The following is a 12,813-nucleotide window of genomic DNA, read 5'->3' as shown; positions in this document are numbered from 1 at the left end:
CCGGGCAAAAAAAAAAAAGTGTCTTTAGAATCTCTACAGCTTAAGCTGTTGCTTTTGTTAACCAGTAGCTAATGACATTTACAGGTAGCAATACAACAGGCACTAGGCGTTTGAGCTAAAATTTTATTTCTTCCACTGTTTGAAGCCCTAAATTGAACACCTGAAAATCAATTATGCTCATTTGTTTCCCCAGATTATACTGTTATTGATGTAACACTTGAAGGTTGAAATGGGCATTCAGTTGTGAACTTTCTCTTCAACAGCTGTGGCTTTTTCAGAATTTCTTTTTAACTGACATTTCTTCTACTTTTTTTTTTTCTTCAGCCAAATGGTTAATTTTTGTGGGAAGCATGAATCTTCTCAGATTTTCCATCTTCTTTAGAGGAAAGGTGCTCTGTATATGCAGACTGATAAATAGGGTTTAATACGAATCACTGAGGCTCTCAGCCTCATTACATGTGATAAAAACATTCCTCTTGGTTAAAAGTTGAATAATCTGAATACCCTAAAGCAAAATAAAAAGAAATAAAAGGAAGGAAAGAAAAATAGATGTTTAGTATGGTAGATGGGACTAAAACTAGTTGAAAAACAAAGCAACAGGAAGTTTTTTTCTTGATCAGAACACAGATTTAGCTAACCTCATTAGAGGGAAAAAAGGCCATATAAATACAACTAATATTTGCCCTGCAAGAAAGAGAATTGTGTATAAGTAATGTTGTGCTAGTTTTTTTTTTTAATTGTGGTTTGCGAGTGAGCGGTATGCTAGAAAAAAAGGTCTTATTATTTCAGAACTCAATGAGAGCTACAGTTGAACTCTATGAAGATAGAAAAGAAAGCTATCCATCCGTTAAAACTCTTGTTACTTTGGGTAAAGAAGATTTGTCCATTAAGGTAACTGCTTTATTTGTACATGTACTTTAATTATCGGTTAGTTTAATGGTATCTAGACATTGAGGAATCAGAGGGAAGGGACAGAAACTGACATTTATGCAGTGTCATGTTCGTGAGTACTGTATTAGATCCTTGGCTTAAGTTGCCTTATTTAAGCTTCATCAGTACCATTTTTCAGGAAGCTAAACAAGATCTCAAACCCAAGCCTGTGGGATCCCACCACACTTCCCTCCCCCCTTTGCTTTACATTGTTCACAAAGGAACCATATTTCTTTGGGATTCAAAGCCCTTGTACATTTTAAAGTAATCAGGTATGGACTTCAGTTAATGAACTTGCTGCTTCCTGCGAAGTGTGGAGTGATGACTTCTGTCTCTTCCCCCATCCACTACCCGCCTTCCTCCTCCTTTTGTACATTACAGATCACTGACCTAGGTGGTGGCGTCCCCCTTCGAAAAATAGACCGTCTTTTTAACTACATGTATTCAACTGCTCCTAAACCGAGCCTGGAGCCTTCAAGAGCCGCCCCTCTGGTGAGCATCTTAAACTGCTGCTTAAGGGAAGACCAGTAACAGGAGCAAGGATTCCCACAGAGCGGGGCAGCAGCCTCTTTGAACTGGAATGTTTCCTGTGTGGTTTGGAGGAGGGAGAATTTTATGCCACTGCTGCTTTCTTTGTGAATCCTCTGGACTTAGACTTCTTCCCTAATTTGTGTCTAATAAACACTCAGAGCTCAGCGCCTCACTCTCAAATATAGAGAAAAAGCATTTCCCTGTGGTTACGGCTGCTGCCGGAGCAGCATTGTCCGCCTGGCGCTTCCTTTAGAGGTAGTTGAAGTTTGACAGCGGGTGAGCAAGGGAACGACACAGCGGGTATGGCTGCTGCGTGGTCCTGGGCGCTTTGGCACTGCATGCCATAGAGGACCAAATCACCTGAGGCCTTTGAACTTCCCTGCCAAATTCGTTTATATAATTAAAATGTTAAATTATGAACACATTACAGTTTTATATTTAAAAACATAAGCAGGAAACATATAGGTGGCATATGCACTTTCAGAGCCTTTTCTTTCTCACTCTGGAAATAACTTTCAGCCCTATTAAGGCAGTGAGAAAAGTTTCTGGTTGCCATGGCAGCATTTAGATTCCCGGTAGGGCCATACTTTCTTCCCCTGCTGAGTGTTTCTAATTGACAAACAACAGGTGAACCCTTGGTCATTAAACACAGCAATAAATCTATCAGTCTGCAGAGTGGTGCAGGATATAAATTAATTTTCATTTCCAAGTTCTACCTGACTGAAAAGCACATAAGATTATATTTTATTTGTGTGAATAAAATCCAACACTTTGCATCATTTATTTGAGACAGAGTTTGTTAACTCAGCATGTTGAAAATAAAGAGGAAGTCACATATCACATTTAAGAAAATTCATTAAACAGCAGTTTTGAAAGGCATCGCCTCGACCTGGTTCTGGTACCTACTTAAATAAATGTCAAAAGGAAAAAAAAAAAAACCATACAAGCAAATCTAGAGCCTTCTCCAGTTGTTTAAAAGGAAGATAGATCATGTATTCCAGGTCTCAAAATAGCATTTGGGGATAACTGTTATGTCATAATTTGTTAACGAAATGTAATTTGTTAATGAGCAATTGAAGTAAGAGACGTTGAAAAATTCTATGTCTGACCTGCTGCCATTTTGTAGATGAGAAAATAAGCTTAGGACCGTGCCCAAGGCCATCGAGCTCCTTACGGCACAGCGAACACTGGCCATGTCCACATTCTTTCCAGTGCACCACATGGCTTCTCCTTTTGAAGAAATGCTTCCAGTAGTATCTCTCCCAGTTAATAAACTGTCCTCAGCCTTCAGGTGGGCATGCGGAGGTGTACTACTAGAGAACATAATTTCCTCACCAAACACTCTATTGTGTTATACAGCCTCATGCCTTGACACATGGATTTCTTTTTCAGAAACGTCCTCCTAGCCAGCTCCTATCGATCCTTTGAAACCCTGGGAAAAGTTACCTGAACCTGACCAAATCCGAGTTAGTGGCCTCTGCCCTGCGTTTTACAGGGCTCCGGGGTTACCTGTCTCTTCTCACTCAGGACTGCACTGGGCTCAGGCGTTCTCAGCTGTTCCCTGATAGACCCGAGAGCAGGCTCTGGGCCTTGATTTTCTTGGCCTCTTCCTGGAACATGCTGGCTTCTTTTCTGTGGTGATCTCAATCACCATTATGGATGTCTCGTCTTCACTACTGGCCATATTCTGCCAATCTTAACACCCTTAAATGACTGGTTATGCTCTGTCACACCCAGCCCTTAGAGCTAGGCCCTACCTTGAGGAGGGAATCGAAGAAAGATGGTAGAAAATGGTAAAAAGTCACATAACTTGGTAGAATGGCTGTTCTGTAGTAGCCGTAACGACAGTTTTCATTTATTGAGTTTTACTATGTCTTAAACACTGCTCTAAGACTTTACACTTATATATTTAATCCTACAGCAGCTCTGATGAGAAAACTGTCTCAAAGAGGTTGAGGAAATCGCTCGGACTTGCACAAAAAGTGGATTTCAACTTAGGTCTCTCTGAGCCTAAAGCCCAGGCAACCCGCACTCTGTGGCGCAGTTCTCTACCCACTGCCTCGTTTGTTAACCTTGGCCGTGGATTTAATCAGAGGGGCCGAAGCTTGCAGGGTAGCATCTCCCCGTCCTCCCCAGCGTTACTGAAATTAGTCTCAGTTATTTGTATTGTTCTTGTCAATACCAGAGACTTTTTTTTTTTTTAAACAACCTGTTACAGTCAGGGCTCTGTAACATAGAGTTATAGGGAAGTACTAGAATTGTTTTCTTGTCTCTAAAAATATATGGACTACCATATATTCAAATCTTGTAGATTCCCAGAACCTTAGAAAGTAGCCTCTCAGGAAATTTTCTTTTCAATGCATTAGCCTTGGTCCTGGTAGATTTGCACTCCTGTGCTATTCAATTTAATTTTCACTTCAAAGAGCGTGGGGATCTGATAATGGAACTTTGGAATGATGTGGTTTAGTTTTGTTGCCAGTTCAAATTCCACTTAATTTGGGGATTTGCTTTTAAAATGCTAAAAATGTGCTTTAAAGTGCTAAGAAAGCATTAGTCAAAAATTGAAGTATTTCTATTATTCTCCAAACCTATGAGAAGTGTTTTTGTAGAGTGAAAATAGATTGTTTGCCATAGATGAGCATGTACATCATTGTAAAGGTTGAATCAATAATTTATTTGCTTTAAATCTCAACCAAAAATGTATTTTAATCTTCTGAATGATCGTCCTAACAAATGTGTTATCATTTGTGCCTGTCTCACTGTATTCATTATATTTTCTCCATAGGCTGGATTTGGTTATGGCTTGCCAATTTCGCGTCTGTATGCCAGGTATTTTCAAGGAGATCTAAAACTTTATTCTATGGAAGGAGTGGGTACAGATGCTGTCATTTATTTGAAGGTACTGCATTTTATTTCTATTAATATGAAGGCATCTACTCTTTAAAACTATAAGTTCTAATAACTAATAGATACTAGCACCGTATCTTCTATCATCTCTTATATTCAGCTCAGATTTACTTCAGTTTTATGGGAAAAGCATATTATGTCCTACTCTTCATTTTATGCTCAGATATAGCAAAATATGAAATATGGAGATATAAAAAGTAAAATTGATTTTTAAAACCATAATTCTGAATTGTGATCTTTTAAAAAATTGCATATCCATGGAAAGGGCTAATCTAAAAGGAGACATTATCATAAACTGAGGTCTTTTAGTCTTTTGCTATAAAAACTTGCTGGCTTTCTCAAAGTTAGAAGAAGTCAGTAATCATAATGCGGTTATACGAAAGGTTCATCCAATGGCAAAGTTCTCTGTAACACAGGTTTTCTCATTCATTGGTGGCGTTAGACTTTATTTCTGAATTCGAGAATACTTGGAGTATTTTTTAAATAGGCAATGTAGGCACAGAGTACATAATTTTAAAGCTGCAAAAGGGAAAACGAAGTCTCTTCCACCACTGGTCCTGAGCCACCAGCCACCCCGTTCTCTTCCCCAGAGGTTACCACAGGCCCCACTATTTTATGGATCCTCCTACGGTTGATTCTGTATTGATAAACATATGAGGAAACTTTAATTTTTTTTTTCACACAAATGATTATTGCAGCACTTTGCTTTTTAAAAATTTCTGATATGTCTTGGAGATCTTTCCATATCAGTTCACGTAGAACTGGCTTATTCTTTTTAACAGCTGCATAGGGTGTTATATGTTAACATACATGTAACATGTTACACCATAACCAGTTAGTTGCAGTGTTTATCTCAGATGCCAATACATCTAAATGATGTGACATTTAATATCACTTTATGGGCTTATGTTTATAAATCTAGTATGTAGGAAACTATTTCTGTCTGGGTCCTTTAGGAGAGCAATTTGCCCAGTGAACAGTAGTGCTTGGTCTAAGGCCATATAGTCAAAAGTATCTCAAAGCAGTGTTAACTGAATTAAAATACTTTTTGTTCTGATCACGTGTACATCAGTACTGGTTTTGAATGAGTGAATATTTTTATTTCTTTTAAAAGAGCTTTCCTTTTATCCTGGCCAGTCTAAGTAAGCTACTAAAATGTAATTTTAATATAATTCCAAATATATTAGGGTTTCTAACATTTTAAATTGTAAAATTTGGTTTAGTATTTCATGTGAGACAAATGGCACTGTGACCTTTTGTTTATATTTTTCCATTAGGCACTCTCAAGTGAGTCATTCGAGAGACTTCCAGTTTTCAATAAGTCAGCTTGGCGCCATTATAAGACCACACCTGAAGCCGATGATTGGAGCAATCCTAGCAGCGAGCCCAGAGATGCTTCAAAATACAAGGCAAAACAGTAATATATTACTTCGCTTTCCTTTCTGAAGTCTCTGATATTTTCTCATAATAGACCTATCAGAGAATTGATAACTTTCAGCCAAATCTTCTTTATGATTTTATCACTGGAAAGGCAAAGTGATCCCTAAAGAAATATTAGAGCAGCTTTCTCACCCCAGACAGGAAGAAGAGAAGGAACTGGGTAGGCAGAGTAGCCATTCAGATAGAGGCCCCACTGCTCTGGGGGTCCTCGCAGTTTGAGGATATTAACAGCAGTAAGCAGAGTTTATCTTGCCATGAATTATATTTTAAAAGTAATTAAGTTGGCAATTTGTCGTCATCTGTAGAGATCGACAGAAAAAAAATTTAGAGAAGTTCTGTGAGTTCAAACTGAAAAAAATAAATGACTTAAAATTATCAGTCAGGGTAAAAAAAATGTGGTATAGCCACACAGTGGAATATTATTCACTCTTTAAAAGGAACGACGTTCTGTCATAGGCTACAGCATGGATGAATCTGAAGTTATTATGCTAAGTGTGATAAGCCAGGCCCAAAAGGACAAATAATGTATGATTCCATTTATATGAGGTACCTAGAGTAGTCAGGTTCATAGAGATGGGAAGCAGAATGGTGGTTGCCAGGGGCTGGGGGAATGGGGAGTTGTCGTTTAATGGGGAGAGAGTTTCATTTGGGGAAGATGAGAAAGTTCTGGAATCGGTTGCACAATGTGAATACATTTAAAACTACTGAATTGAATGCTTAAGAATAACCATTTTTGACCATCTAAATATGTAAAATTGGTAAATTTTATGTATAGTTTTCCACAAAATTTTTTTAATGAAAAAGAGAAAAATTATCAATCACAGAATGAGTTTCACTATTTTACCATAATAAGGAAAATAATCCAATCTTTGGTTTTCAGTTTTTTTCTTCTGATGACCCTTAAGCTCCAACTCTAACTAGCAACAGTAAAAGTTCTGTTTCTTTGTTTAATTTAAAATAAGCTTTTAGTAATAGAAGATTATAAAATTTTAGAAAATGTAAATAAGGAAAACAAGAGAAACCACTGTATTTCCACAACCCTGAGATTACCACTGTTACAGCTTTGTGTGTTCTTCCAGATATTTTGCTATTTCGATACATACGTGTTTTTCCCCCAAATGAGATCACACTATTCATACCGTTTTATGACCTGGTTTTGCTTCATTTAACCATCATCTCCACCTTTCCATGTCAATAAATCTTCATCTCCTGAAAATTCCCTGATTTGTCCAAACCTGGGCAAATTCCAGGACCATGTGATATATCTCAGTAGACCTCAAGTTATTTTTCACCTAGAATATTTTTTTCTTGTTGAGAGACCATGCCAGTTGTCCTGCAAAAATATCCCACCTTGATTTGTTTGGTTTCTTCTTTGAAATGTCATGTATCTTATCCCTCATTCTCTGTATTTCCTATAAGCTGGAAGTTCATGTAAAGGCTCAATGGAGCATTTTTTTTGCTAGAATACTTCATAAGCACTATTGGATATTACACTGAGACCCATGATGTCTGGTTGATCCACCGTTAGTGACGTTGAGATGGACCATAGTCCTCATGATGGCTGTCTGCTCCCTCCATGGGATAGTTATTTTTCCCTCTTCAACTAGAAAGTAATCTGTTGTGTAGTGTTATTTGGTACTCTGTAACCATCAGCTAATCGTTTTTACACCGATTGATCATTTTGGCCTGAATCAATAATTTTATTAACATTTAGAAGAAGATAAATTTTAAAATTATCATTCCTTTGACAATTATTAACTGACATTCTTCTATAAAGTTCTTCCTCATGAACTAAGGCCATTTAGGCACCTTTTGAAGTACAGTTCCTCCTGGCAAGGCAAGAAAGACATTTAAGTTTTTCCCTTTAATTACCAGTTTTTGAGATAAGAAGTTGAATTAGAAGCCATCTTAAATAGTGACAAATAATGAGTTTCTGACTTTCTCTTTTTTGAGTATCGTTATGGTTATTATGGATTTTTATTGCTTGGACATGTTTAATCAGTACTTAACATCTGTATATTAAAGTGTACAGATTTTAAGTTTATGGCTTGACAACTTTTTACATATATTTTCTAGTACCTGGAAAAGCCTCTTTCTAGTTAAACTCTTCTCCTTCCTCCATCCCCACAGTGTAAGCATTATTATGACTCTGTCACCTGTCACTATATCTGACTTTATTACTTCTTGAACCTAAAACAAAGGGAAACATATAGTGTGTATTCTTTTTGTGTCTGGCTTTCTGTGATGTTCATCCATTATTGCACATAGCAACCATCTTTTTGATGCTTAAATTGGTATAATTTTAGGCAACAGGAGCTATTTCGAGCAGGATCCTCTGTGTTCCATTGATAAAACCCCATTCATCTTTGAAAGTTTCCTGGCCCAAGGTGGTATCCTAGGCTCATCTTATACCTTCCCTGCCCCAGTCCTAGAATGAGCCATTTTCCTCAAGGATTCCTGTTTGCTTTTAATGGGTATTGGGAACCCTAATCTGGAAGTCGGGAGTGTACATTATACCTTTTCTGGATATAGTTATAAAAATATATATATATATATATTTTAAATCATAAGTTCATATCGATATTTTTGCTTCAAATTTAACATTGCAGTGTTTCTCCCTAATATGTGTTAATTGTATATATTTCTCCTTACCCTGAGAACCTTAACATAATGCAACAGGAAGGTATTTATCTGCAAATATAGTTTATATAGCTTTGTAATTTTCTACCATTGTAGTAGCATTGGTCTTTTCCAATGAGTGATATAAAGGGCATCTGTACTGATGTATTATTTTTTTCTGTGGAAGTGTTCTAATGAACCTCTATGCAATATTGCCGGCCACTCATTTGAGATGATGAAATTTAGGGGAGTTTGGTTTGTGCACATGAGTGTACGTGTACACACGGGTATGCATGTGCATGGGCGTGTGCGCACGCGCGCGCGCGCACACACACACACACACACACACACACGCACACCATATCTCTGGCCAAGATTAAGCTAAATCACCTTGAGACACCTGGGTCAGTGTTCCTTGACTCCATCTTCAGTCTGTATGTAAGTCAATTAGTATGTTGGGCATCAATGTTACCAATTCATTCAAACTATTGCTCTGACAGGGAAGTTATTTGGGTAGTACAGAAGCAGCCTTTTACAAATAGTAAGGTCCATTCGAATGGTAAAAAGATAGCTTTAAGTGAATACTGTTTTAAAGACAATTTTAAAACTTTAAATAGTTTAGCAGCTTGTATACTAAGTAAGTAAGAGTCTTAATTTCTAATATATTATTAAACATATTTTAGCAGAAAGCAACTTTTAAAATTCTAAAATGGTTAGCCTAACAATTAAAATTGTCAAATTATACAAATAGGATAATTGGGGGTGATCTCGGCAAAGCGTTTAGTAAGTATGGTAAATCCACTGGCTCAATGAGAATTTCTAAGAAAATTTATTCTTTAATCAGACTTTTAAGAAGTTATATAATTCACATACCACAAAATTCACCCTTTTAAAGTATACAATTCAGTAGTTCTTAGTATACTTACAGAGTTGTGTGACCCTCACCTCTATCTAATTTTAGGACATTTTCATCACCCCAGAAAGAAACTCTGTACCCGTTAGCAGTCACTCCTCCCTTCTAATCAGGTTTTTAACTGAGAGTAAAGAACTGTTTTAAAGTATATATAAGTAATTAAATGGTAATTCCTTTTCTGTGGTAACCATAGAAAATAATTCAGAGATAAAGCAAGGGTGTTTGAATTATCACTATAACTAAACGCTTTCGGTAAATCTTAGTTAAAATAGAGATGGTTGTACTAATAAACTCAGTATGGCTATTCCTGTCATTTTCTTTGTAGAGAAAAGATGAAGACCAATAGAACTTTCTAGAGAACTCAATGCTTTGGTCCTGTCTGTGAAGAAAGATCATCTGCAAGTCAACCAGAGAGAGCTCCTTTCCTCTACCAACTCTGAGCGTGGCATCATAGTTATTCCAATGCTTGAATGTGTATTTTCTCTGTACCAGCTGGACCTTTACCACAGAAACCTTCCTGTAGCTACTTAAGATCTTCCACTAAAGTAGTGACATGAGTAATTTTTCATAGTATGTTGCCGTTATTCAGTTGGCACCCGTCATAAGAGAGCACAGAGCCTCGCTAGCGCTCTCGTGTCCTCGTACCTGTGTCATTATCATAGAGTTGAGTTCTACCATCTCCCCGGGATTCTGAGCTTCCCACTCATTGCAGATACAGCAGATCTCTACTGTTGCACTTTGTGACCAAACACCATGTTTGTCCCAAACCACCGACTAAGGCCTGGGGAGGTTGAGACATCAGCCAAGTGTGTCTTGATAATTCAGTCCCAGGGCCTTTCCTCTTTCATATGCATCCCTCCTCACTCTGATTGAGATTTTTGCCTTCTTTCTTCTGATTGTATTCTCAGCGTGAGGTGTGGGTACTTGCGCATTAGATCTTATTCTTTGATGCATTGGTTTTATTTTAAAATTCGTTTGTGTACTTCCATTCTGTCAATTAAAGCATTCCAAAAGTCGTCTTGGAATTTTTCACTTAATTGCTTGGTTTCAAAGATCTTAAGTGAAAAACTACCTTCTGGTCACTATCAAGTTTATAAAGAGTTGGAAGTGGAATTTTTATGCTTACGTAAACATTTTACTAGCCCGATACTATACCTTTGTCATATTCTATTCCTTTGTAGTTTTCTAAGGAATTGGAGGTCCTTGAGTGATATTCTTCACTAGTTGTAAATTAGACTATAGAAGGGAAAACTGCTTTCTAGTTAGTTTATTTTGGAAAATGCCCTAGATCTTCATAACTTTTCATTTTCGTGAATTTTAGCCAGTTTTAGAATTGCCGATCTGATTTTCACATTCTTTCGAATTTTGCATTTTGAAAGTGGGAACTAGCAGAGGACTTGGGGCGAGGGAACAGGAGCCATTCTGTTTACCCTTAGAAACAAGCAGCTATCCGAGAGTCCCGATCACATCCTGCAACTTACACGGCTCCACAGGATGCGTTTCTCTTCACTGTAATTTTTCGTGTCTGTTACCCACTTCGACTTCTGCCCTCTTTGAACATCCGTAGCAACATTTCCATCTAATTTTTAGGTACCGAGGGCACTGATTTAAAAGTCGTAACTTGTAAAGTATTATTCCTCCCCAAGTCATATGACAGTATCAGTGCAGTTGTCCCCACTGCTATCACAGTGGGAAATTTTCCCTGGGGAGTTTGTGTTCTGACCAGCTGCATGTGGGTTGGTGGCAGCTTCTTAGTTCCACTGAATCTGATTTTCTTTCACTTCGTTATGCGGCAGTTCCTTTCATCTTTAGAAAGATCTCACCTCTTCCATCCTTAGAAGGATCTCATCAGAGAACTCAGATAATCAGTCAGGTAAAAGAAAGGCCAATGTACTTCAAAGATGGATCTGACAAGATGTTGGGGACAGGGCTGTTCCATGTGATTATTTTCTAGTGGTGTAAAAAATGTAAAAATAATGGTCCTTTACATTTAAAGACCTTGGCTTCCTTATAAATGTTAGTATACGAGTACCTTCCTAGGCCTCCATTTCCAACCGTTCTCCTTTACACTTTCAAGTATGCTACACTGTCAGGGGAACAAGGCAACAGATTCCGGAGCTGTTCCCTCCCGCATCGGACCGGCAATGTTTCACTGCGTGGTCGAGTAATGCCCGTCGATCGTTCTGCCCTCACGACAAGCTCCATGTAGAGATTGAAGATGGAAAATGTGGTGTGGGGAAATCCTATCACCTTCCTCCCTTCACAGGTCTTTTTCAAAAGTAAAAGAGTTTTTTCAGTAGTTTAGTGACTTAATTGGTAGTCCTTGGCTAATATGCTTTCTGGTTCACTCCTGTTCATCTGAGTCTAGTACAATCTTGCCTCTTCTTTGTTTTCTGCATTAAGAATTTAACTTAACTGCCAAAGCAATCGTAGAAGAGTTCAGGAACACCTGGCATTCTCACAGTTCAGCGACCCTAAGTATTCATTTATCCTTTTTGTCGGCTCAACATGATTCTCTGGCTGGCTGGTGGGGTTTGTCTCTAAGCAAATGATCAGATTTCTACATATCGGTTGGAGTATAAATAGACATTGATCCTTTTTCCGTGAAATCCATTTAGTTCTCTCAGTTCCTCTGTGTTTGCCTTTCATTGACTTTATTTTAAGTATTTGGAGGCCATGTCTACTATTTGGAACAGTGCCTGGCACATACTAGGTGCTTAGTAAACAGTCGAATCAAGGAATGAAAACTGAGAGACATTTACCTCGGGTGGTAGGCAACATCTTTCTAAGTTCTTAAATTATCTTTGCTTCCAGATTAAAAATCATTTTGGTCAGGAGCTGTGGAAAGACCGAATTTCCTTTTTTAGTGCTAAACAATGATTTTTAAGATGTAGAGAAATGTAAAGAAGGAAGCAGGGATGGATCCACTGAGGCCTTCTGATCCTCTTTGACTCCGAATATTTCGCGACTCCTTAATATAGAGGGTTCTTTCCAACCAACCGAGTGACGTGGTATTATAGCCTTGCTTAAAGATTCCAAAGAACTTTCACATACAGCATCCCATTTGATCCTTACCATGCCGTGAGGTGGACCATGCAGGTATTATCTCTGTTTCTCATATGAGTCCCAAAGCAGTGCAATGGTTGCCAAGGTGGCATGGTAAGTGAATGCAAGAACCAAAGTGAGTAACTGGGCCTTCTTGTTCCTGGGCCTGTGCTCTCAACAATGCACCGGACAATTAGCATGATCTCTCTTGAGGAATTTCTTGGGTATACCAACCCTCAAAGGTAAAGATAGAAACCACAGTTTTTCTATAGTGCAAGACAATTCCATTTAGGAGAAGTTTTCTTTTGTGTGTTTTCATTTTGGCGTGGTTAATTAGAGGAGATAATCAAATGGATTTGGCAACTTTTAGCTAGGAAGACAGGCAACTTAAAGTGTATAGCTGTAGGTAATTACTAGAGTTATTTAGA

The 12,813-nt window shown here is 38.0% G+C and overlaps 1 protein-coding gene across 2 annotated transcripts in view; it reads left to right on the top strand.

The window, feature by feature from the left end:
• PDK3 (pyruvate dehydrogenase kinase 3) overlaps positions 1-10,356 on the top strand; it is a 62,488-nt gene extending 52,132 nt beyond the window's left edge. The window contains exons 8-12 of one of the 2 annotated variants that reach the window (XM_006920963.2): positions 790-891; positions 1,312-1,422; positions 4,247-4,360; positions 5,646-5,777; positions 9,666-10,356. In XM_006920963.2, the coding sequence (XP_006921025.1) occupies positions 790-891; positions 1,312-1,422; positions 4,247-4,360; positions 5,646-5,777; positions 9,666-9,686 (480 nt within the window). In that variant the 3' untranslated portion in view covers positions 9,687-10,356. Of the gene's footprint in view, positions 1-789; positions 892-1,311; positions 1,423-4,246; positions 4,361-5,645; positions 5,786-9,665 lie in introns of both variants that reach the window. The other variant, XM_006920964.2, reaches the window with a different exon arrangement.
• The last annotated feature ends 2,457 nt before the right edge of the window (positions 10,357-12,813 follow it).

This window comes from Pteropus alecto, unplaced genomic scaffold, assembly GCF_000325575.1.
Source record: "Pteropus alecto unplaced genomic scaffold, ASM32557v1 scaffold659, whole genome shotgun sequence".
NCBI classification, from domain to species: domain Eukaryota; kingdom Metazoa; phylum Chordata; class Mammalia; order Chiroptera; family Pteropodidae; genus Pteropus; species Pteropus alecto.
The sequence above is the reverse complement of the archived record's forward strand: the minus strand, read 5'-3'. Positions and strand labels throughout refer to the sequence as shown.